We start from the raw sequence: 24,869 nt of genomic DNA, 5'->3' as shown, positions 1-24,869 counted from the left end.
TGTCGCGCTTGTCATAACCTGCTGACCTTTAACAATGACACGCTGCGCTGGGAAAGAAGCACGCCTAGCTACACACCAGGGCAGGTCCAAAGCACATTTGAGGGTGTGCCTCCAAATACCAGCCAGGTGCAGCCTGCAGAGAGAACCGAGGGCAGAGCTCCTGCCTCTAGCAGGCTGCAGCTGGGCAGCTCTTCCACCCCGCAGGAGGAGAGGACCGTGGGAGTGGTCTTTAACCAGGAGCCGGGGCACTGGGAAAGATTTTACAGCCAGTCGGCTTCAAGCAGACCTGGGAATGTATCACAGGAGGCCTTAAACCAGGAAATGCCTGAGGAAAGCTCAGAGGAGGATTCGCTCAGGAGGTAAGATATATGCTTGGCCTTCCTCCTCTATTTTTTCTTAAACCTTTCCCATCTTGTCTGAGTTTTTCAGTATTTTCAGAGTTAAAAACCTTTTCTCGTGTGCTGTTTATGTAGATAAAAATAGAGATGTTTCGTTGATGTCTATTCTAGCTGCCATTGTCATGCTGCAGATAGGTTCTGAGGGCGTCTGAAGGTTGTAAGGACAAACACCAGACCTCTCAATGGGAAAGGAGGATGGTAGAACAGACGGACAAAAGGAGGGGCTCTGGTAGCAGATCTTTGGGGTGAACTGTGCTCCTGGTGTTTCTCGGACACTGCAGAAGGGTGAGAACACAGGATGTGCTAAACTGTCGTTTGTGACCCGTGCCACACGCATGCTGCACATGGAGACTCTGCCCAGGGTGGGCATGGAAAATTCAGCACAAGTAGTGACAACTGCTTTCTTGAGTGCTGTGTCTTGTTGAGGCAGTTAAGTTGGGAGGATTAATGGTCATTTTCCTGATGTTGCCATACAGGGCAAAAAAAGTCAAAGGTCCATGTCAGTGGTTTGGGCATATACCTTAGTTGCGAGTGTTTGGTCAAACCCATGCTGTTCCCTTGCCTTTGGTAAGTTTTGAAAGTGGCTCCCATTGACGTGAATCTAGGGTGAGGCGGTTGGGGGCACACTGATCACTGAAAATTTTGGACTCTGCTGTGTTGTTTTTTAAGAAGGTGGTTCTTTTTTGGAAGGATTTTTTTTTTTAATACATCAGACGTGTTACAGGAAGCAGAATGAGCCAAATTGAACTTGCACCAGGAGTGACCTGTGCTTTGTGTGAAAGTGTCTCCACTGGCTTGTAGGGACGATTCAGCTCCATTGGTGTTTTGGATAGGGTTTCAGTTTGACATCCTCTCTGTCAAGTGGTTTGTGGATTTGTCAGAGAAAAGGTCCAGTCCTGCTGTTTCTTGGAAATGAATGCTTTGTGCTTTAGGAAAGCAAAGTTTCCAGGTTGGATGCAGATGTAACTGACTGAGGAGGCTTTGTACATGGGAGCGCCTGAGGAAAGGGAATTCTTTCCTTCTTCCTGCAGATAAGCTGATTATACTCAGGCTGGAACAGTGTCTGCCTTTCTTGTTGCTGTAGTTGCATAGCAAATAAGTAGTGGTGGTCATGAAATTATTCATCTGCTTCTAAATCCTTGCCCCAGTTTGTTTTTTTTTTTTTTTTTTTTTTTTTATAGCCTACCGTAATGAGAATCTCAAGCTGATTACACGGTAACTACTTCTTTCTTGGGCCTGGGCTTACCTGCTGTTAGTTTAAATCAGATATCCTCTAGTCCCCTATTAAAGGGCAGAGAGGTGAGAAGGAGCTGACAAATTTAGCTTTAAAATGGCACTTGAGTAAGTCTTGCATTATCTTGCCTTTGAAATATCTGAATGTGCTGATATCATCTCCACTGTGTAGCTTGTTCTCTGGCCCGAGTCACTGTGTCAGAAATAATGGGGGCAAATAACCTTATTACTGATCAGACGCTTGGCACGTGTTTGGACAATGAGGCATGGTGGGATCTGTAGATGTGATCTTTCCTGTGGAAGTTGTATAATTTAAAAATGCCCTGTGGCGTGTAATTCAGTCCACCCCGGCATGCAGGAGCTGGGTGCGCTGCTGTCTAACAGCTGGAGTCCTGTGAGTAAATCTCTGGGTCACTTTGCCTGTCGCCCATGGTGGCTGCTGCTGCCTCTTCGGTGGCTGTAGCACCTGTGCAGGGACAGTTGCCTACCTGGTCACCAGTGCAAACAGGTGCTGTTTGCTGTGTAGTTCCATCTGTGAGCTTAATTCCAGAGAAAGTCCTATAAGGTGAAACCTTTAGTGAAATCATTTTGGCAGAGTTTGCTGAGAAGCTCATAGGGCCTCTTGTTTTCTCAGTCTTCTGCTTCTGTTACCAAGCCTTTCTCAAGAACAAGCGTGACAGGGGATTCTGCTTCCCTTCTAACTGAAATTGAGATAACTGTAGAGTAGTGAGGTAAGGAAGCTGGAAGCACTAAGCCATCTGTTACTAAATACTCATGGCAATTTGCTTGAATAAAACTTCATCTCCTTTCCTGTTAAACATGTTGGGTAGACTTGTGGGGAGCTCTATGAAATCTTTCCCCTTAAAAGAAGCCCTGCATATGGGGTAGCTATATCCTGCAGGTGTAATTTTTTGCCCTTCTTAAATTATGTGTTATATTTTTTCGTTACAGAGCAATAACAAGTCAGCAAACACCCACTTATCTAATTTTTGTGTAGAATGAGCATCCTCTGGTTCAGCCTTCTTGTCTCCGAGAACCTAGGGTATGCTCCTACAGTGGGAAGTGCTGGAACCACTCCTGCGCAGTAGAGTCCAGAATGTCTATTAACCCTCTCAGCTGCAGCAAAAAGTGTACAAAGATGGTGACTAAGTTTCATGAGATGTAAGCTGTGTAATGCTAAAAGTGCTGGGGAAATAGAGGAGGGAAGGTAAGCCTTTAAGCCTGGGGGTAGAAGTGATAACTGCATACACACTTTCGGTTAATGTAATTTTGTGCCTATGAAGCTCATGTTGGTTCTTAGCGTTGGGGGACATCTGTGTATTTGCCTGTAACCTGTTTTATATTTGGTTCTTTGTCTCTCCATTAGATGTCCTCATTGGGCAGTTGAGCTCTGTATTCCAAGGCCAGCAGAAAAACTAAAGATAAAAATTGCATCTGGAAACTGTGTGTGTATATTCTCATTCCCTGTCCATGGGCAGGATCCATTACTTGACCTGTCTTGCCTGGCTGAGAAGTAGCTTGCTGGGGGAAGACACTGCCGTAGAGAGTCAATTAACAGGTAGTTTAATGAAGGCTGTTCTTTGAATTCTGTTGATTCAGCTATGTTAGCTGGGTAGGGAGACAATTCTGCTCTTTCTGTTGGTGCTGGGCTAGTTATCTTGAGCTAACCAGGAATTAATAAGCGTGTAATGAAGCTATTTTACTGACTAGCAACTCTGGCACCTCTGTGAGGAGGAATGTGTCACTGAGAGCCTCTGCAGCACAGCAGTCCTGTCACATTCAGCTTGGCCTGAAAGCAGCATGGGTGTTGTTGAGCTGTGTCAGTGAGGTATGAAATTGGGGAAGGCTTATGGTCTACCTTAAGCAGAAGTTGGTGAGTCTCACAGCTTTTCTGAGGTTCTCCAGGCTGATCTCATTAATTCAAATGCAGGGGTTTTTCCCCTGTGGATCTGTCTTTGCCTCACTCCTAACATCAAAGTGAAAAGAGCCTCAGAAATCCCTGAAGTTGTCATATGAAATGTGCTGCATAAAATTGGTGATAGAAACTATTGGCAAGATCTGGATGAAGGAAAGGTAATTGAGGAACAGATGGTAGCTAGTTTATTTTATCTAGAACTTCTTGTTAATTAAAAAATGAGTTGAGGAAACATTGTGTTAGTTAATACTGTAATCTTGGTGAGGGAAAAGATCCTGTAAGTATTTTAGGCCATTGTTGCTGTGTGGGCCCGTTCAGGTTGATAATGAAAAGCTGAACAGGGAATGGATGAGTGTTCTTCTACTCAGCAGCTTGGTTGAGAGGAGCTAATGGCACCTTCTTAAGAAAATGATATATACAGTCCTACCAGTGGTCTTCCCTGAAATATATTTCAGCTCATCAGTTAATGACAGGTACAGTGCAATACTGTCTAATAAAACTGATTCAGATCTTCATATGTCACCTCTTCGACTATTTTAATATGACACAAATAATATCTACAGAACTAATGTGTTATATCACAAAAAGAAGAAAACCCTCTGGTTTTAAGTCTAGTGTTGTTTCTGGGTTCTGGCATGGCACCCCAGGCCGCAGTCTTTCTGGAATGGATGCAAGGAGCAAGTAGTGCCATGTGTGTCCCTGCTGACATATTTCAAACCTTATCCTGTGGAACATTCCCTAGAAAGGGGGAAACAAAAAATACCCAAAGGGAAACTTGTTCTCTATGCAGTCAAGATTTAGCTGCTCTTAACATACCGGGGGGGCAATTCTCGTATTGTTTACCTGTCTGTTTTGACTGGAGATTTGAATGAATTACTGCAAATGAAAGATGAGCCCTGTCCTATTGCCAGGCAGGTTTGCATGGGTTTCATGAGGAAATGCTCATTATCCTTATTTTTCCATTAAGAAGCTTTGTCTGGCAATTATGTTAAACTTGTCTAACCACTCTGTTGCACTCATTCCAGAGGTCAAATTCTGTAGGCTGTGGTATGAGTAACTTCTGTGGCTATGTCTTGTGAATGCATAATGTTTTCTCCTTGCTTCACCTACTTAGTTTGGCAGACAAGATAGACAAGTGAAGTTATCTGAAGATCTGAGAAGTCTTTTGAACTGTCCTGGGTGATAATTTTGCCATGCACACAGGTAGGAAGGAGTGTATGTGAGGTTGGAGTTGTTTGTATTGTCTGAGGACACTTGTATAAACTCCTTTATTTTGTTTGTGAGTGTGTAACGATGCAGAGTCCCCAATGCTGTGCAAATAATTGACCTGACAAAGTTACACAGCTGACCAAAGGTATTGTTCTTTGATGTGTTTTAGTCTGTTGTACGCAGTGTGCACAAGTGACGCGTGCAGACCAGCTTCCCTGGAGCCACGTAACAGGATCCAGGGTGAAATTTCTGTCTTTCGTTTTGCCAGCTCTTGTTTGAGGATTGAGGTCCCTACTGCTTGTATTCTTGCTGCACGATGTGAACCCAGTCTTTTCCTGAACTATGATTGCATGGCACTTGGCAATCTAGGATGTCTATCTAGGTGAGATGAGAAAGCTATAGGATTATGGATGTGATCCAGTCATTGGTGCTATACATTGTGAGTGAGTTTGGTTGTGTTGCCCTTCCCTTAGAAAGGTATTAAGGTATAAATGTGATTTTACCTGTTGGCCAAACACAGACCTCCATGCACTCTTGTCAGGCACGTAAAGGCCTGAAATAAGACCAGGTGCAGCAGGGTGGAAGCAGCGGTACTGTTCTCACTTGCCTGGGCATTACGGTGACTCCAGCTCATATCACGTGTCTGTTCAGTTTTGAATGTCTTTCTGGCAGTACGTAGCTCTCTGTACAACTGGTATGAAAAGAAAGGCCTAGTCTGTTCCCCTTTGAATTTCTCAGGATTTATTTCATTTCCATATTGCTTTGCTGCCACAAGGGGGTAATGTTGCTTCTACTCCTTGCTTTTCTTGCCTCCTTGCAGAACCAGAAAGTTTCTTTCTGAGTTCTTGTAGAAAGAAAACAAGGCAGCTTGAGGACCGCCCCCCAGTCCTAAGTTGCTGCTTATCTCCTTAGTTACCATACATTTGCAAGATTTTCAGTGTTTGGGAAAAGGCATGAATGGGGATCCTGAGGGGTAATGGCTCTGATGCAGAATGCAAGCAAGGGAGCAGCAGCTTATCCTCTTGGCTGTTGTAAGGGTGTGAAAGGGACAGATGTGGATCTGGAGGTGAAGCAGGTATTTTGTCTTTCTGACATGCAAATGCCCCTGAGTTAGAGCTGTAAAAGACCAACTTTGCAGAATTCTTCTGGACTTATTTTCTCAGTACCTACCAAGCCTAGAGCAGACCTTTGTTTGCAGTCTGCCTTCTCAAAGGTGGGGTTTTTTGGTGGTGGGTTTTTTTGTTTGTTTGTTTTTTGGGTGGTTTTTTTTTTTTTTTTTTTTGGGGGGTTTTTTTTTTTTTTTTTTTTGCATTTAAATGCTTGCTCATCCGTGCACGGAGTGATTGGCAGATGTTGACTGCAGTCTGGGCGGTCAAGTTTTCCACTGGACTGTGTTTATTTTCTTGTTCAAGTATACCTTGAACTGTTACCGAAATTTTTAGCCTTTTCCATAAGAAAGCTGGGAATATGTTTGAGGTTTCTTCCTGATGCAAATAGGCGTGGCTTACTCATGGCCATGAGAGGATGCTTCCTCTGGTTCTAAATTGTGGATAAGGTGTTGACTTGTGGTCAAACTGGGAGGACTGTGGTTAAAGTAGCTTGACAGGGTAGGAACACTCCCATTCCCACATAGCAATGGTGAGTGTTGTATGTAAAATGGAAAAGAATACAGTCATTTTTACAACTTGTTGTTGAGTTTGTGCTGTAGCCTGAGCTTCTGATGTGCTGCTCTGGTTTTTGATTTAATGACCAGGCTGTTGAGATCTCTGCATATATTGGCTACTGGTAGCTTTCTCACGGTATAAAGCATGAAATGAAAAGGTGCGTGTCACTCATATCCTAGTCTGAAAAACAAAACAACCAGAACACTTCCTTGCTCCCTGCACTGGGTACAGAGTTGCCTCCTAGGATACAGTTCTGTGACAGAGATTTACCATCAAAGTAACAGAAGAAGGTAGTGCTGCTCCCTTTATGGTTTTTTTTGGCGGGGGGAGAGAACTAAAGCGGGAGGGAATTGCCTTACCTAAAGCTACAAAATACATCTTGTGGTGGAGCCAGAACACATACCTAGTGTATTCTGTCTTGTTTTGTTCCTTATTTCATGAAACCCGTGTTGTTACTATTTTTTTCCTAATTGCTTACAACAGTTGTGACTTGCTTATTCAAGTATTTAATATCTATTGTGGCAGAGACATGTTGAGTTCACTGAAAAAGTGGGACTTGAGCAGGAGGAAGGCACACCCCGGAGCTGCAGAGAAGAGAGAGGCAGTAGTATGCTTCATGGCAGTGGGAATGTGGCCTGTGCTAAATCTAAATGGGTGTACCCAGGAGCATTTTTCCCCACCCCTTAGCCAATTACTTGTAGAAACCTTGTTAGCCTGGTGTCCTGACATTTGTAGTTTGGGCTCAGCATTTTGTTTAAACTTACGGTGTGTAAACCTTACCTGTAGTGTGTAAAGAAGGATTTTCTGGCTAACCTTGTAGCTTCCATGTGTAATGTGACTTTTGGAAAAGTTTATGCTGTGCTGTTTTCAGGCTTGGTGAGAAATAATTCCAAAGATGCTTGTTAACAACTCTTGAAAATGATGGTGATAGAGATAAGTAATATCTCCCTAGTTAGTGAGGAACAGTGGGGTGACTAGAAGTTATGAGGGGATTTGCAAGCAGACACAAGAGGTTCAGGTTTGTGCTTGGGAAGAGGTGCTTGAAGAGAGAAGGCCAAAACTCTGGAGCAGGGAATAAATTCTGAAAATGTTAGCTTGGACATGCAGGAATGAACGGAGATGTGATTTGTCAGTGCCGAACATGAAGTGATAACCTGAAGGTTACATGAACATTTAGACATGGTAATTTGCTGTGTGTATGGGTGAGATGTGCAGGCTGTGGACAAACTTGGCAAGTGTTGTTTGTTTGGCCTTTTCTAAAAACGGAAAATACAAATTAGCTTTATCATAAGAATGTAACCACAGCCTGAACTGTAGGAGAAGCTGCCACGATATCTAAATGGTCAGATGATGTCTATGTGAGCTCTGAGGTTGTTGCTGCCACTTCTAGCTTTGTGGTTTTTTCCAGACTGAGCCTGCTGTCTCCATGCGGGCAGGACAGACTTTGTTTTACTGACATGGTAGAAGTTGGAGCTCTTGAATGTGATGCTAGTTGTCACATATAAGAACAAGCAAAAGAGATGCCTGTTTTCTTGCACAAATGTTCTTCCCCCGCCTTTGCTGGTTTCCTGATTTAAGAATAATGTAAGATTGCTAGAGCCCTTTTACTTCATCACTGAGTTGGTGGGGGAGAAAATGATGCTTTTGTGCTTTCCGTCTTGCAGTGACTAATAGAGGTTGCTCCCTGCTGCTGAGCTTCCCTGAGTACTTTGTAAAGCTGAGCATGTGCAGTCTTCGCCAAACTTGCAGAAAGGCTTGAGCCTTCTTTTCTTTTTCTTGACCTGAATTTAAATATACAGCAATGACTGTAGCACACAAAAAGAGATTATTTTCCCCATGTTACTCTTGCAGCAGCTTGGCTTGCAAATTAAGCAGGTATAGAAATAATTCTGCTTTCTCAAATACCTTCATGGTGTTTCCCCAGTCAAACCACTGCCCTTCTCCCACCTCTTTTTTTGGTAGTCCAGGCTTAGCAGTGAGGAGGTCACCTATAAAACAAATGGGTAAACTTTGTTTCTCTGCACCCTCCAGGAAATGGATCGGTTTCGCTACAGGAGCCTGTCTATGGGACTGTTCTGGCACTTTGATTTGTGTTCACCTGTTCCAGCATGGCAACAAGGGAATTTGAAATTGGATTCTAGTGATGTTTCTTAATAATGATGGAAGAGGTACATGCTTCCAGACTAGCTTACTTTTTTGCTTCTACTGAGGAATAATGAAATCTAGAGCTGGGTGGGTTGTTCTGGGTTTTGGAGGGGTGTTTGTGTTTTGGGGTTTTTTTGTGGTGGTTTTTTTTTGGGGGGGGCGCAGGGGGGGCGGTTGGGTTTTTTTTGGAGAAGGGCCTATATGAGATGACTATACAACAAAGATCTTAGATAAACACGGATTGCTTAGAAGTTGAAAGACAGCTGACTTCAAACAGATAGCTATTTGAAGATACCATAAAACATAGCAGTTCTCGGCTTTCTTACAGACAGGGAAGAAGTGTGAATAGCTTCCCTCTCTTGAAAGCCGTCTGTCCTTTGGCTGGCTGTCTCTTGTGCTGTCTGCCCGTGGCTTCCCTGCAGCCTCCTGATCTGATCCAACTGCCGCAGGATGGGCAGCATGTCCAGACAAGCTCACTTGACCTGGAACAGTTCCCATTTTTTACTTATGTGCATTGAGTTCATGTACTTGTAGTATTCTGTCTAGGGGATGATGCTCAACTTATGATTAATGGTGTTCTTTGACATACTTAAACTACCTGGCTGTGATTCCTAGAGCTTGTTGTCTGGCTTCAGTTAAGCAGTGTTAAAACAATCTCTTAAGTTTTGTTTTGGTTTTGTTTTCCTTTTGCCAAGAAACAAGTTATGAGTAGGCCCTCAGACCTTCTGTTTCAGGCCTGCTTGCTCAATTAAAAGCTCTCTGTAGCTTTCTTGAGTGCAAGGAGGAGCTGGAGATGTTGGCAGTATAGTGTGCCTCTTTTTTTATGCTAATGGAAGCCCTTAATCGTTAGATGTGCAGTCACTTACATATACTGCGTGAGTGCACTCATTCTTCACACTCTTTATAAATGCACATGGACTGCACTGTGTGCCTGGGGACAAAATACCCTCATCCAGTTATTCACTCCTTATTACAGAATCTGGGCTGGAGAAGTTGCAGTATAGCAGCATGCATCTACTCTCTGGGCCTGGAGCTAGAAGAGAGAAAGGGACATGTGATCTGACTCAGTAATACAACTGTAACCGAAATAGTGATGACTCTAGATTTCTCCAGTTGAGCTGTTCTGGTCTGTTGAATAGCTAACATGCATTTTAAACTTTTTCCACATACATATTTAACTGATTGCACCAAATGGCTGTTTGTGTGGTGATGTAACTGACCCCCTCCCTTGCACTTCTTGAGAAAGCACCTGCTGGAACTGAAGGCTGTGACTAAACAGGGTTCATTATCTGCCAGGAAACTGACTCATTTTTCTGCTTGAAATGCATTAGTACGAAATCCTTCCCCTGTCTTCCAGAAGAGGGAGGGCTAGGGTAAGTGTCTGAACTGCCCTGCCAGTCATCTGTTGACCTTACTCTCTTCATTACTCCAGCCTGAACAAGAGCATTTTAAAGGAAGTGATTGATGTGTGGTGGGACCTCTGTTTTCATAGCTGGAGAAGCCTATGGAGATAACAGTACGGCTTCTGCCCCCTCAGGAAAGACACCTCCTCTTCAATTCCCTATGGAGAAGCAGGAGCCCTATGTAATTATCCCAGGAGCTGATGCAGATCCACGTGCGTGGGTAAGCAGAGATTTGTGCTGTCCACACAATCTGTGGTGTTGGGAACTCCCAGAACAAGGAGAGTTTGAAGGAGACATTATACATCTGAAGGTAGGTAGAAGAGCCCTCAGAAGAGTAAAGCTGTCTGCAGGCTGAGGGAGTTCAGTGTGTTGGCTATGTTCTGGGCATGCTTTCTAGCCTGTTATGCTAACCATGATGACTAGGAACCAATTCCCTCTAGCTGAATTTCTGATATAATCGCATGTTGTTAAGGGTCTAGGTGGAGGAATGTGATGTCTGTCTTCAGCTTGGCTGAGATGCCTGCCCCATTCAGAGCACCGGTCTAAAACTGCCACTGTAGAGCGTAATAGCACATGCAGTAGCTTTAGATAATTTAAATTTCTTCTCCACTCCCTGCCCCTCAAGTTTTGCCCCTGCAAAATGAAAGTGCAAGATCTTGCATCGTTCTTTTTGTGTGAAGAGTTATTGCCAAACTAATCAATGCTGCCATAGCTGCTCTTGACCCTTTTAATGTCTGTCATGGATGTGTGCTTCCTCTTGTTTGTTGAAATAACGCATTAATCATTCCCTGGGTGCTGTATCAGGAGGACCTCTGCCTACTGCTAGCTCATCTTTTGTTCTGATGCATGGCCTTTGTCAGCAGGTGAAGTAGTAGATTAACAGTGTGACCTTGGGTCCACTTAAAAAACCCGTCGTCTTCCTCAGAGCCACTGACCTTCCCTGTGAGGAGCTCCAAAGGTGCTGTTTGGCTCCTGCAGAATCAGGTGGTAAATGGAAGCTGAAGTTCCTAGTCCAAGAGCAGAGGTGCAGTAATAGCACTACTAATCAAGTGGTATTACTTTCTAGTTGAACTGAAGCAGGTAAACTTTAAAGGGTTAACCATGTTCTTTTTGAAACTCCGTTCCCTGCCTTGTGATTAGGAGAGCTCAAATCCCAATGCTTGTTTCTACTGTTTGAACTCTTACCAACAGTTCTTTGTTTTGTGTAATTGTGCTCCTTTTCCCTGCACACCTTCCCAAATGTACTCCTTCTCATCCTGGCTGAAGATCTGATGTGCTGTCTGTTTTCTGACTTGAGAAATCCTTACAGCTTGTTTTCTACAGGATTCTTGCCCAGAATTGGTGAAAGGGGAAAAAAAGGGTTTTTTTGTGATAACTTCTGTCATATATCAAACCTGCTTCTTTGACAACTCCACACCTCCAGCTGGGAAGGATGTCTTCTCTGTCCCTGGTTGCCCTTCATAGTTAGCACAAGTTCTTTCTCACAAACAAGCCAAATGTTCTTCTACAAAGGGCATGTTTGCAATGTATCTGTGATGATATACTGCATCTTTGCTGTCACTGCTTGCCTTAAAGAAAGGAAATTTTCTTGCAAAGGGCATTCATTATGTGGAATAATTTTATTTTAAAAAAAGGTGATGAAAAGAATGTTTAATGGGGCTTGGATAGTCATGAGAAAGGCAGCCACCAACTCTCCTTCTTCTCTGGGGATGAGTTATATGGCAAAGATGTGAACAAGGGGATGGAGGAGCTAACTCAGAGAACTGCAAAAGTGAGTGTTGAGGTTTTCATCAGTAGTGAAATTCTCAGGGTAGTTATCTCTTGTAGGTGGTTACAACTGTCTTAAGAAAAGTTTGACCATTTTGTTTGACTGTTTCTTCTAATCTAATTCTCACCTGTCTTAATTCAGTCTTGATGCCAGGCCAAATACGTCTAACCATAACCATGTGAAAGCTGAAACAGTCTAGAAATGTTAGCTTGGAGGTATCAGAGCAGATTATGTTAGGGACTTAATTTTAGAAATCATCTTTTTAGGCAATCTTTAGAACTGCATACTGATTGCTTTTTTATTTTAAGCTTGAATATGAAACTAGTGATAGCAATAGTGTTTTTCTGTTTGACAAGAACTACAAAACTTTTATGGAAAGTGAACCTATGGAACAAAATGCTTGATGATTTCTGCTTAAGTGGTTTAAGTTTGTTCTTTGAAAGTAGGCGACACAGTACAGAGATGCCTGAAATAATTTTTTCCTGTTCTTCTGAGAAAAGAGAAGGGGAAAAAAAAAAAGCCAGTGGATTGGATTGATTAGAATAGTTTTCTAGTGTTCTGTAGAGGCTGTAATTGATCTCCAAGACTTAATTGGGCTTGTTAGCAGTTAATAATTGAGTTTAGGATTTGAGGGAGAGTAGCAGTATTACTGGCCAGCTGAAGAACATTCATCTGTCTTCAGGCTTAAGCTTGCTTGTTATCTTGAGGTTAAACATTGTCTTGCCATAAGAGGAAGATAACTGAAAGGAATCTAGTTTTAAACTGTTGCTATTCTTTCCACTCGTCTGAGGAGCCACAGGAGCATGTCCATAGGGACAAGTGCTCAGGAGAACTGACTGCTGGCTGTAAATTGAAGGGCTGAAAAAGGGATATAATATGAAGTAGTGCAGTCATTTCACCTCGAAACGGGCAGTGGAGAACATAAAAGCCTTTCCAGGGAAAATACAAAACGAGAGGAGGAAACCTGCAGAAGCTGCCAGAGTTGGTGATATACTTCTGCTTCAAAGGATAACTGTGAATTGCTCTGTCTTAAGCTCTCTTCACAGCTGAAGGCTGGGACTATGGGAGTGGTAGGTGTGCTTGCTGTCCGTAGGGTGCTTCGTTTTACTGGTCTGCTCTGGTTGTTGGTGTGCAGCAGCAGCTTAGGAGGATGACAGCTGACTGAACACCTGTTTGATTTTAAGGAAACTAAGCCTTAGTGCTGTTTGTTAGTGCCTCCCTTTAGGATGGGGAGGAAAGCCCGTCCCTCGGTGTCACTTACAGTAGCACTACTCAGTAGTGTGTGTGCTGTGACAGCAAATCTAAGATGTGGTGTGGGAATTGCATATCCTTAGAAACTGTAATGGAGGAGTTAGATTTGCTGCATTTAAGTACCTTCTCAAAGCCTACCAAGATGAATCACTCTGTCCTGAGAGGTTTTGGTGGTGATCCTCATCCCCGTGGGGAGAGTGTGGGTATATCCAATGGCTGATGTGCTATGAGGAGGTTGCTTCATGACTTTTTCCCCTCGGGCTGCAGCTTCTGGCATTCAGCTGCTTCGTTCCTGAGAAATTTCACTTTTCTGCTTGTAGTGTCTTGTGTGCCTGCTCTCTCTTGTCTAAAGGTACCCAGTAACTTGGACCTTGCTTCCTTTCCCCACTCTTGCTAGCGGATGCTGTTGTTTGCAGACCCGAGGTAACAGAGCCAGTGTAGAGCAGCAGTTTCGTAACTACTGATGTCTGATAGAAAAGGAGTCTGCTGAGATCTTGATGCTTCTGAACAGAGGCAATTTATATCTTCTTGTAGTAGCTTTTAATAAAAAAAACAAACCAACAAAAAACTACAATCCCCCTCCTCCTAATTTGGCAAGCTGGGCCAGAAGCATCTCTCAGGGTGAGCAGAGTTAATCTTCATCATTGCAGCAGTGAGTGACAGCCTGGAGGATGATAATGTGTGATTTTTTTTTTTTTTTAAATTTTTTTTTTTCTTGGTGAGCGGGGGAGGAGAGTGGAAATTGCAGTTTCTCTGCTAATTGTACTTTAGATGTCATTTGTGACAATTTCATATTGTCTAGACAGAGATAGTGGAGCAATTGCTTCCACAGAGCCTAGTGTTAGCCTGTTATATATCTGGGTAGCAAAAATTAGGGGTGTGGGAGAGGAAGAGGGTGCTGTAAGCTCCAGAAAGGATTCAGAAGTCAAGCGTGATCTACTGAAACATTTCAGTAGGAGACGCAAGCAATATGCGTTTCTCTTCTCTCTTTGCATGTTTCTCTGCTGGAAACTTTTATGTTTAGTGGCTAGCAGTTCCCTGTAACAGAGCTGCTTCTATTCATCCATAGATCATGTTTATTCCTTCTTAACAGAATTGTTTTTAACATCAGCTTTTGCCGTGGTAGGATGTTGGGCTACCTTACACTTTGGGCTTATTGAAAACAAATAGTCTGTGTCTCTTCTGGGACTTCAGGAAGCAAAAGCTATGAATGTGGCATCTAGGACTTGATAGAGTACAGCATGACTTACTTTAAAAGCTTTTATCTGCGCCTTCCTGGGGGACAGTAGGTTACGCTACCAGTGTCACAGATGCGACACCTTATTGATGATTATAGTGGTGTATCTATTATTGAACCCATTTGTCAGTACCAAATGCGTTCGGGTTTGTAACTTGGGCCTCAAGGGCTCAGTCTAAAATGAGTTAGTTAAATAATATATTTTATTTGTGTTTAGTACTCTGGTTTCAGTACACATGTTGTTATTCTCTGGAGCATTAAGCACAAAGATGGTCCATCTGGATCTCATGAGATTGCATCTTGCCTTGTTTTGTTTGTTATTGGGGTTTTTTTGCCTGCTATATGTATTTGTATCCACCTGTTTGTTGTTCTGTGATCTGGGAGGGCACAGTAGCAGAACAATTAAGAACTATCAATCAGGCTTAAAATGAGCTGTAGTTTTTAGCAGCTACTGGTAGCTGAAATATCTTTGTCCCCCTGATCTGCATGTGGCCCTCGTATGTGCGTTGTGTGCCTCAGTGTGTGATAATGCAGAGCTGAGTTTGTGCTTGGCAGGCTCTGCTGGAAGGGCCGTCTGAGCTGAGACTGTCCAACAGGGACAGCACAGGCCTCAGAGAGGGTCCTGGGGATTGTTTAACAGAGTGTCTGTGTCATCCTGCTCCCCACAACCCTGTAACTACTGGCCTTCCTGGGTGCTCCTAATGCAGCAGCAGCTCCTGTTGCTTCACAGGGCAGAGTTGCAGGGTGTGCAGGTGAAATCACAGGGCCGTGAGGCCTGTAGGGACTGTGTTTACCTGGACACCTGGTCATCCTGTGGCTCAGGCAACTGTTGGCTTGTGTTTTACTAAAGTCACACCTATTGGCTCTTATCTGAGGTGCCAGGTATCTGGTAGAGCAGGGCTCTTCAAGTGTTTCTTTCAAGGATCAGATGGGGTGTAGAGGCGGTAACTTGTAGATTCCCCAAAGTGCTGTTCCCAAGCCAAGCAGAGAAACTCCTGGCAGAGCCCCACACCAAGTTACTACACCATCTGCCCTGCTTCTGCTTTCACACCCTTCTGGTGCCCTCTGGTTGGTATACAGTTTGATTTCCTTCAGCGCAGTTGGTGGCTGCTTTCTGAAGGTGATCCCCCTAAGTCAGTCCTCTGCTGGGGCAATTGCCAGCCTTTCCAAAGGTGAGAAGAGAAATATGGCTGGAGAATACCTGGAGACACTTTTCTAACAGAGCCTGCTGGGCTGTGCAGCATGTACTGGTCATCTTCCCTTGTGGCTCTGATTTCGCTGTGTCGTTCAGTGGACAGACCCTGAAAGACTGGGAAAGAGAGTGGTGTGCGTAGTGTGTAGGCACCAAGGCTTTTGACAGGGATCATGAGTTTGATTATTTGTGAGTGCACATTATCAGGACACTGTAGGCATTGCAGGGAAATGACATCAAACAAGCCACTTGCGTTGTATGTAGGTTGCTCACACGTGTAAGGAGGCAGCTGCTGTTCCGAGGGTTGTGGCCCTGCCAGGATCCACTAGCTGTGGGAGCTGTTTCTCCCCGAGCAAGGCCGGTGATTAGGCAGGACAGTCCAGTAGGGTGGCAGCCTCGGTACATCCAGGCTGCTTGCAAGCTGCTGGTTTTGGAGTGGTCCACATAAGCAGTGCTGAAGAGCAGACTTGTAAAAAGCTTGTTGGCATTGCAGTGGCAGTAGCCCAGGCTCTGAACTCTGAGCCAGTGGTTTAGAAAAGGGACTAGCTGACTGAATAGGCAGAATATCCCTTCTGCTAATTTTAATCTGTCTGCCTTTCCCCCCAGAAGGCATAAAAGTAGTTTATATATGATGCAGGTGATAGGTATACCTCATAGGTATAGGACTTTGGGTATACCTCATAAAGATACTGCACTGTTTGTTCTGGATTAGCTGCTTTTGCATATATTTACTTGTCTGTTTGGCGAAGGAGAGGTGATTTGGTAAGGCAAGACTGAAGTATGGTAACTTCCGGGGGAGCCAAGAGATTCCTAATATCTAGCAGTGTTGAAGGTTAGAGCTTTTGACTCTGTAACCTGGGGAGTTAAGTCATCTCAAAGTTGAAGAGATTTAATAACTGTTCTTGAATAAGACAAATGGTTGCCAAGCAACTTCGTGCCAGAGAGGACAGGATTTCTTCCTTCTGTGGAGTCCCAGTGCTTTGCAGCAAGTACTGACTCTCTCAAGCTAACACATGCCTTTCCAAGTAACTGGAGCGATCTCTTGCTGTTTTCTGTGTTCTAGATTTATAATGTAAAATTTGAATACTTTTTTTTAATTGCTGGAAGCTGGGGAAGAGTTGTCTTGAGATCCTGATGGGGGCTGCTGCTGGAGAAAACGTCTCATTTGCATTTCTACTGTCTTTATATATCTAGAAATGGGAAGTTGGGCCATTCATCTGGTCCTTCTTCCTGCTTCCTGTGTTGATGCTTGCTGTCCTGCATTGCAAATGCTAACTGCAGATTAGGAGTGTGGGGCTAAGACTGACGAGTTCAAATCTTTCTCACCAATTGTCTGTGGGGGTGAATAGAACAGGTGTGGTGTTGGACCTCTTTGACTTTCAAACCACAGCAGTTTTCATTGAATTACAAAGACTGGAAAACAAAATTTAGCAGGAGTTCTGAGGCAAAAGCACTTGAAAGGGAGCTCAGCAGCCTTATAAACTTTGGCAGTTGATTTTTCCACTCTCCATACCTACCCCAAATCATCTCTCTTGTGTTAATCTAGTGGCTGCAACAGGCTTGAATGAGTCAGTCTTGAAATAATGCCATCCTCTGCTTTATGACAAGAAGTTAGGTGCATGTAGAAGCCAGGGTGGAGGACATGTTCCTGCTATATACTTCTCATTCTGCTTCCTTCGTGACTCAGACTTGCTTCGCGCATATTCAAGCTGTCTGGCTGCATTTGCATACATTTACTTCTTGGGTGAATATTTGGTATCTCTCCCTGTGGCTGATTAAGATACAGAGGAAATTTTTTTTGTAGCTGAAAACCTCTCTTTCTGAGCCTTGTGACAAAGATTGGATATCTTACTGTGAATAAACACCAGGGGTACCCTTAAAGTCCACGTGCCGAGGTGTGTTGTTTGTCCTGTGCTCCTTGGCCCATTCCCTGTGTAGGCACCTTTGGGTAGGTAAGAATTTGACAGATGGCCAATGCAGCCTTAGTGTTTATGTACCTGACAAATGGGGATGGCTTGTCTCCAAAGGAGAAGTAGCATCTGCATCTTTCTCTTGAAACTTGGAAGTGGGTTTGGGACCACTCTTCTTTAATACTCGAGGTGTTCTTTCTCCTTTGCAGTGGGAATATTACCCTTTGAATAGCTATGTGGTGAAAACACTTCCGCCATCAGTGAGTCGTTCACTATGTTGCAGAATTCTCTAGGCTGGTGATCAAAATAGCCTTAAGAGGTTTCAGAAAGTAGGGCATGAATAGGGGGGATGTTCCTGAATGGTCTTTATTGTTTGTTTTGCCTTTCTAGGAGGTTGCTGGAGTCTTCGCTCATTTCATTATCTCGCTATGATGGAGCAGGGTCCCGGGAACATCCCATCTATCCAGATCCAGCCAGGTAAGGGCTAAATGCAATCTAAAGGCATTTAAGTTTCACAGACAAAAGCATAACTTCAGTATAACTCACTGAATCCTTTGGGAATGGTTCTAATATTGGGCCTATCTCCTCCTCGATGACTTGCCATGGGGACAGGGTGCAAGCCAAATTAAAAGATGCTGTTAAGTCTGGGAGAGAATGAGGAAAGGAGGAAGAAATTGCTGTTGAAGTAGGCACGTAAGGATTCCACAGATCATTTGGGATGGAGAACACTAGGTGGCAAGCAGGTCCAACAGTAAATGAGATTATATCAATAAATTTGAAATCTCTTTTGAAGAAAAATTAAGAAAAAAACAAATAGTCTGTTCAGGAGTAAGGGAGAATGCAGTAAAGGCAGTTTAGGAGCTAGTGTGAGTAGACAGCATGCTTGAAAGAATGAAATGTCTCCATAAATGTATCTGTATGAGAGAGCACAACCAGGATGCTATGTATACTTAATTAAGAACAAAATACTGACAATTATTTCTGAAGAGTCATGAATCATTGACGTTAGACATCGAAACACCTGTAGTGCTGCTTAGTCTCCAGAAGAGGTGGGAGTATTTCAGAGGATTAGAAAAAGCAAACATGGCAGAATTATCAAAAATGGAAAGAAGTGATCTTTGCAGTTTCTACTTAGCATATTAAGAAAGCAACAGATGGGATAAAGTGACCCACAGACTCCATCAGAAGAAATTATAGAATCATGAACAGCAAGCAGCTTTGGAAGCTTTCAAAGAATAAAACGTGACAAATAAGCTTTCTTTAGATGGTTTTAACAAAGCTATGAATGAGGAAGATTCAGTAAGTGCAAAATGTATCTGATTTAGCCTCTTGGGGAACCTCTGGCATAGCTGCATGAACCAAAGTCTACTAGAATTTATTGTAAAGGATAGTACAGGAATGCAAGTGTAGGAAAATTAAGTATCTAAGTTGCTGAAGGAAGTTGTTGTTTTAGTTTTTTTTAATCTTGTTCTTTTTTTACATCTTTAACAACAAAATCTGCATTTTTATGCAGATGATGCACTAAGTACAAGTTCTGAAATAAAAAGCTAGTTGCAAACTGGCCACATGGTGTAATTATGCTGGTAAAGAGCTCCTTGCTAAGGATCTCTGTAGATAAAGCCTTGTGGAGGTGAAACCTTAGGCTTTTTTTCCATTTGTTGCAAAGAAAGTTGCTTTGTAAAGATAATTCAACGGCTCAGAGATGATGTAAATAAAACTGTAGTGAAGTGAAGGTAAGACGAGTGTGCTACCTATATGTAGAGTAATTGGGAAACCAATCTAGGTAACTGCAGAAGGTCTTGGCAGCTGCATGTCAGAATGATGCTGATAAATGTAAAAGCTTTCTGAATGACAATTGATTAGATGACAGGTAAAGGGATTGATTTACCTGGAAAGATGAAAATGATATTTTACGAAAGTTGATTAAAAGGTATTACCACATTCAGGTCAATTTATGAATGCAAAGAGCTGCTAAATGGCTGGATTCCGTATTTCTGGAATGCATAATCCAAAGCAGGCAGATTTAGTGACCAAAGATTGTGAGAACTGATTCTGGCTCTCTGGGAGCTGCCTCTTAAAAAAAGAAAAGGAGGAGAGGGCCTGCCTAGGTTACGGAATTTTTTTTTTTCCTTCTCTTGGATCTCTGCTATGATGAAACTCAATAAAATGCCTGAAAGGGATCACTGCCTGAGACATTTCCCAGTATAACGAGCATTGTCAAAAATATTTTTCTACTTGAAGCAGTTTTTGAACTAATACGATGCACTTCCTGTGACAGTTCAAGTGTTTTTACATTGTCATAGAAGCTGTAGTAGCTTGAGTTTATCAGGAGCTTTGGAAGAAAAATCCAGTGTTGCAATTTCTTCTAAGAGGGTTAATTTGTTCCAGTGTTGCTGTCCTTTTCAGATGATGAGGTTCATAGATGCATAATGAGCACGAGCTGTAAGTTTGAGTGGGATAAGATCCAGGTCTTCCTCTATAAACCTTACTGCTGTGCTAGGCTATTAGGGTCTTTTTAGCTGTCCCTTTAACTTGTTAGAAATGGGGGATGTGATTAAAAGGGGTGTTACTGCATTTTGAAGTTTTTTTGTCGCATTGTAAGTTTCTAACAGAAAGTTACCACTTTCAGATGTTCTCAAATAACAAAATGGAGAAGTGAAAGGTGAAATAAATACACATCTATATATGTCTCCCTGTGTATGTGTGTTTAAATATATACTGAAAATATGTATGTACTTGCTTAAGACCAAGCTGTCTCCAAAGGTTTTGGTTTTTTGGGGAGGTTTGGTTTTGTTTTGTTTTGTTTTAGAAAAACTCCATGATCTGAAGAATTTATTTTTAAGAGCGTGTGTGTTAGTTTTGTTTCTGCATGTGCTGTCTGTAGTGATGCTGTAGTTGAATAACCTAGGTCAGGAGTGAGACAGGGAGAACATTTTTTGAAGTTCCCTGAGATTTAGAATGAATATTCTGATGTAGACTGCAACAGTCTTTCTCAGTGGCCTTGCTGAACTTCTCTAAGGTCAGCTTGGCTGTTCTGTCATTCTCCATAATTTCTGTGTGTACTGAGCTGAGAAAACAATCTGCAGAGGAATTGAGTAAAACTGTCATCAGAGAACACATGCATATAAAATAATTTTTTTTTAACATAGAAATACTCAAAAAGGTGCTCCCAGACTGTATATATAAAGCATCACAAGGGTGTTTGGCAGATATGTCTCAAGTTAAAAATCGAGGCTGCTAGAAAGTTACCAGGAAAAGAGACCCTTAGGCTGTGGCCTGTGAATTGAAGGCTTAAATGGAATGGAAGCAACCGAAAGTTGGTGTCTGCTACCAGCATTGCTCAAGGGTTGATGATATGTATGCCACCCTTTAAAAAATGTCTACTGGCTGAGAGGCATTTAGAGGCGTGAGCTGTACTAATGTCGGTGAACATCCTTGGCCATCAGCATCATGACAGGGTTGATGGGTGGTGTTAGTACTTCTGAAATGTTAGGAAGCTTGGGGATGTGCACAGCAGTGTAGTGCTCTTGGACGCAGATACACCAGTTCTTGTGGCTGTATTGGGGAACTGGGTCTAGACATTCTCCAGCTGATGTTCTTGTGATATTTTATTTTTTTAAATTACTTCCTTAGAAGATAAAAAAATGAGGGAGGGTGAAGAGAAGCAACCTTTATATAAAAATGTTCATGTTGTCAATGAATGTGGCCAGCTGGATTGGATATCTGGCTGCAGCTGAGGACAGTGTGCTATGTAGTAGCTCACTCTTTATTACTCATGAAGCCATTTAGAGCAAGATACTTGAACTTTACTAATGCTAGCAAAACACTTCCTTCCCTCAGTTGCACTTCTCACTGGCCAGCCAGCAACACTGGGTGCCTAGAGAATGCACTGCTTCTCCATGACATGGTTGTTGGGTGAGACAGAAGCTGTTTGGTTCTGGGTTTTGCACTGCAGCATTTCTCCTGCTCGGTGCCTTGTTCTGTGGCAGTCATGTGTCAGTGTAGCCTTTCCTCTTCTGAACCATCTGCTCCCGTAAATGGGTTCCAGTCACCTCAGAGACCAGGTTAATTTAGCTCCTTTGGTGCTTTCAAATGCAGCCTACTGTCCTGTGGATGCAAACTTTAAGAACCTGTATCTGTGTTTTGTCACTCTTTTGTTAGAAGCACAGATGAAAATAAATGAACTGGGCAGCCTGCTGTGACTGGTGTGTGTTTAGCCAGCTGGTAGCCTAACTTTGGTCAGGGACTGATATACAGTTGTGTTCAATAACTGAATGAGCTGAAGAGATATGTTTAATGTTAACTGGGTGTTTCTTATGCTGCTTTGAAGCCTTCTCTTCCCTCCCAGACAGCTAAATCTCTTAGGCTGGCTCTCAGCTCTGGTTCTAATTTGTGTCATAACTGTATTCCAAAGACAGATACAGCCTGACAATTACTTTTTTTTTTTTTTTTTTTGCCCTGCATGCACTCATCTGCAAAGATTAATTCCTTATCCTATTGCTTTGAATATGTTTCTCCCCTGCCCTTTTGTATTTTATCCCTTGCACCTTTCTCTGTGTGTAAGCTGCTTGTCTTCTTCTCTTTGGAAATTTTTCACAGTCTGTTCAGTCTACATACCATGCGCTGTCAGGAAGCTGAATCTGGCATCTGATCATCCATTATGGCCAGTCTTTATTGCCTGCTCTTTCTTGTTCTTCTAAGAAGCATCATTGTGTGTTTTCTTCTGACGTGCTGCATAATTTGAGAAGACTAAATGTCTGCAAAACTCCTCCTTCATATCCTTCTGTAAACTCTCCCTTGATGTGATATTAGCAAAGGAAAATGTTCCAGTGATTATACTGCTGAACTGCTGAGACCACTGTTCATGTTTTCCAGTGTTGCCTTGTTTCCATGTCCCTTTCTTTCTCTATGTGCACATATTATGCTGTAAGCTTATTTTTTAGGCCTACACAGAGGCTTTGGCTTAGGGAAAAGGCCACAGGAGAGAACAGCTCCCCATTTATGAGTGCACTGCTGTAATGCCTTGCTTTCTTATATTTGGCCTATTAAGTCTTCAGAGGAGTGAAGTGCTGTGTTTGTACAGCAAAGGCTTCTATGTTACATAATCATGAACAGCTTTAACTCATCAAACAGTGCATAAAAGATCCCGGAGGAATCCAAAACAAGCTGAATGTTTGTTTCCCCTTGCCCTTTTGCTGCTTATTGACTAAGTTTTTAGACCCCTGAGCCTATAGTCTGTCTGCTAAACTTGCCTCTTTACCAAGATAGCAGCCTACTAGGGTACAGGGAACTTACCTTGGGGAAGATGCTCTCTCTTTGTGTCTACATGACTTCTAATTCCTTCTTTATTGCTACCTTCTCTTTTGCTTATATGCCCTGAATGTATAGCGCTACGTGAGATTGAATGTCCTTGATGGGTGTCTGCAGCCACAACAACATTAACACAATCTATCCCTTGAAGAATTAGTACATTTTTTCCACGCTGCTCTAGAAATACTCTTAAATATAGTTTTCCATTGAAATATTACTTTAGGGATAGTAGCAGAGCGCTTTGTCAGAACAGGTCTGATTGTTTGCTGCTTGTGCTGTTGTGGATGTGAAACTTACCCCTATATAAGCAAAATCTTATTTCTAGTACATTCCAGTAGAATCAGCACAGCTCTAGAAGGGAGAAAAAATTAGAAGTCTTCTAACAGTCATATTATCAGAGATTGTGGAGTTGCATTTTTGCTGCTGGTGTGGTATTGGTCCCTATAAAGTTAAATGTGTCCTTAAGAGTCTGTGTGGCTGGCAATGAGGTCCACTGTAAAATTAATTTAGCTTGAAACTTGGTTCTGAAGATGGGTAGCATTCCTATAAAGCAGACAGGCCATGTCTCTCTGATTGCATATGTGTATATTTTCATCTCTAAACTATCCCCTGGAATTCACTGTTCATTTGGGGTTTTTTGTTTTCCATTTGTAGATTAAAAATTAGGGCTGCTCTCTCCATTATTGGTCTCTTGGCTGTGGTGCCTTTGCAGGAAATGAAATTGTATTTTGATGACCCTGGGAAGTACCAGTCTGGTAACTTAAATGGAATAAAAAAGAACAACATCAAACACATGTATGGAGGGCAGGGGGAAGGGGCAGGGGGGCAGGAGGAGCTAGAAGTTGAAGGAATAGATTAAAAATTAGGGCTGCTCTCTCCATTATTGGTCTCTTGGCTGTGGTGCCTTTGCAGGAAATGAAATTGTATTTTGATGACCCTGGGAAGTACCAGTCTGGTAACTTAAATGGAATAAAAAAGAACAACATCAAACACATGTATGGAGGGCAGGGGGAAGGGGCAGGGGGGCAGGAGGAGCTAGAAGTTGAAGGAATAGACATCTTAATGTCTAATTACTTTGGGGCGGGGGTTTTTGTCATCTCCCCTCCTCCCCCATTAGAGTTCAAGTCTAATCCGAATAAGATTAAAGAAATTGTTATTCAAGCATCTGAGGTGTCTGGACTTTAATACTGAGTAACAGTGTCACGCTGTGGGTCTGTGCAGGGTAGGAAAAGAGTGTGGTTTTTACCCGTCTAGCAATGAGGATGGGGGTAATACTGGTGCATGATAGCTGATACAAACAGGCCAAGTTATGCATGTGTAGTGGTTTCAAACCCAGATAGCGGTGCTACCACATAGCCACCTGCTCACCCTCCCCCCTCCTGGGCGTGGGGGAGAGAATTAAAGGGGTAAAGGGAAAAGAGACTCATGAGTTAAGAACAATTTAATAACTAAACTATAACAAAACTGAAAATAATATTGTTACTAGTAATAGTAATATGTACAAATGAGTGATACACAGTGAAACCGCTTGCCACCCCATGGCTAAGGCTCAGCCTGTTCCCAGGAGCAATCCTGGAGCAGGGAGAGGGTCCCAAAACTGCAATCCTGGGAAAGATAAGAGGCCAGGCATCTGAGAGACTGAAAGCCAACCCGGAGAGAGGGGCAACCCAGAGTGACAGAGAGAGCGTACTTTTGGACAGACTTTCATCTATATACTACGCATGACATGCACGATATGGAATAAACCACTGGCTAATTTGGGTCTCAATCCTAAACCTAAAGTCAAATCCTAGCATAGTAATTGGGGCTGTGCTCCCTCCCAGCTTCTCCTGCACCTGCAGACACTGACACAGCAGAGAAGCTGAGAAGTCTATTACTGTCCTGGCAGCAACTGCAAACATCAGTATGTTATCAGCCTTCTCCTCAGCACAAATGCAAAGCACAACCTCTTACTAGCTACTATGAAGAAAGTTAACTCTATCCCAGCTGAAACCAGGACAGCATGAGAGAGAATTAAGAGTTAATTGCAGAGGAATGTTTTCCTTTCAGGTGGATGCAAAGTTTTTAACATTCCTCTTAACATACTTCTAGTGGATCTGATGAAATTGTTACTATATGAAATCTCTACTGTTTGGATTACAAGGTAGTTAAAGCTGTTAAAGCTTTTTTTCTCCTGCTTGATACTTTGTGGTGCTCCATAAGTACCCTCAAAACAACAGCACCTTCCTTCAGTG

The 24,869-nt window shown here is 42.8% G+C and overlaps 1 protein-coding gene across 3 annotated transcripts in view; it reads left to right on the top strand.

The window, feature by feature from the left end:
* The window catches only part of AMBRA1 (autophagy/beclin-1 regulator 1), a 124,172-nt gene that overhangs the window by 4,833 nt on the left and 94,470 nt on the right, over positions 1-24,869 (top strand). For 2 of the 3 annotated variants that reach the window (XM_010080858.1, XM_010080850.1), the window contains 2 exons: positions 1-359; positions 17,716-17,802. The exon at positions 1-359 is cut by the window's left edge and continues 1 nt beyond it. In XM_010080858.1, coding sequence (XP_010079160.1) covers positions 1-359; positions 17,716-17,802 — 446 coding nt within the window. The remainder of the gene's footprint in view (positions 360-17,715; positions 17,803-24,869) is intronic. The other variant, XM_010080866.1, reaches the window with a different exon arrangement.

The sequence above is a fragment of the Pterocles gutturalis genome, unplaced genomic scaffold, assembly GCF_000699245.1.
Source record: "Pterocles gutturalis isolate BGI_N339 unplaced genomic scaffold, ASM69924v1 scaffold15041, whole genome shotgun sequence".
In the NCBI taxonomy this organism is placed as follows: Eukaryota; Metazoa; Chordata; class Aves; order Pterocliformes; family Pteroclidae; genus Pterocles; species Pterocles gutturalis.
Note: the sequence above shows the minus strand (reverse complement) of the source record. Positions and strands in the feature narration are given on the sequence as shown.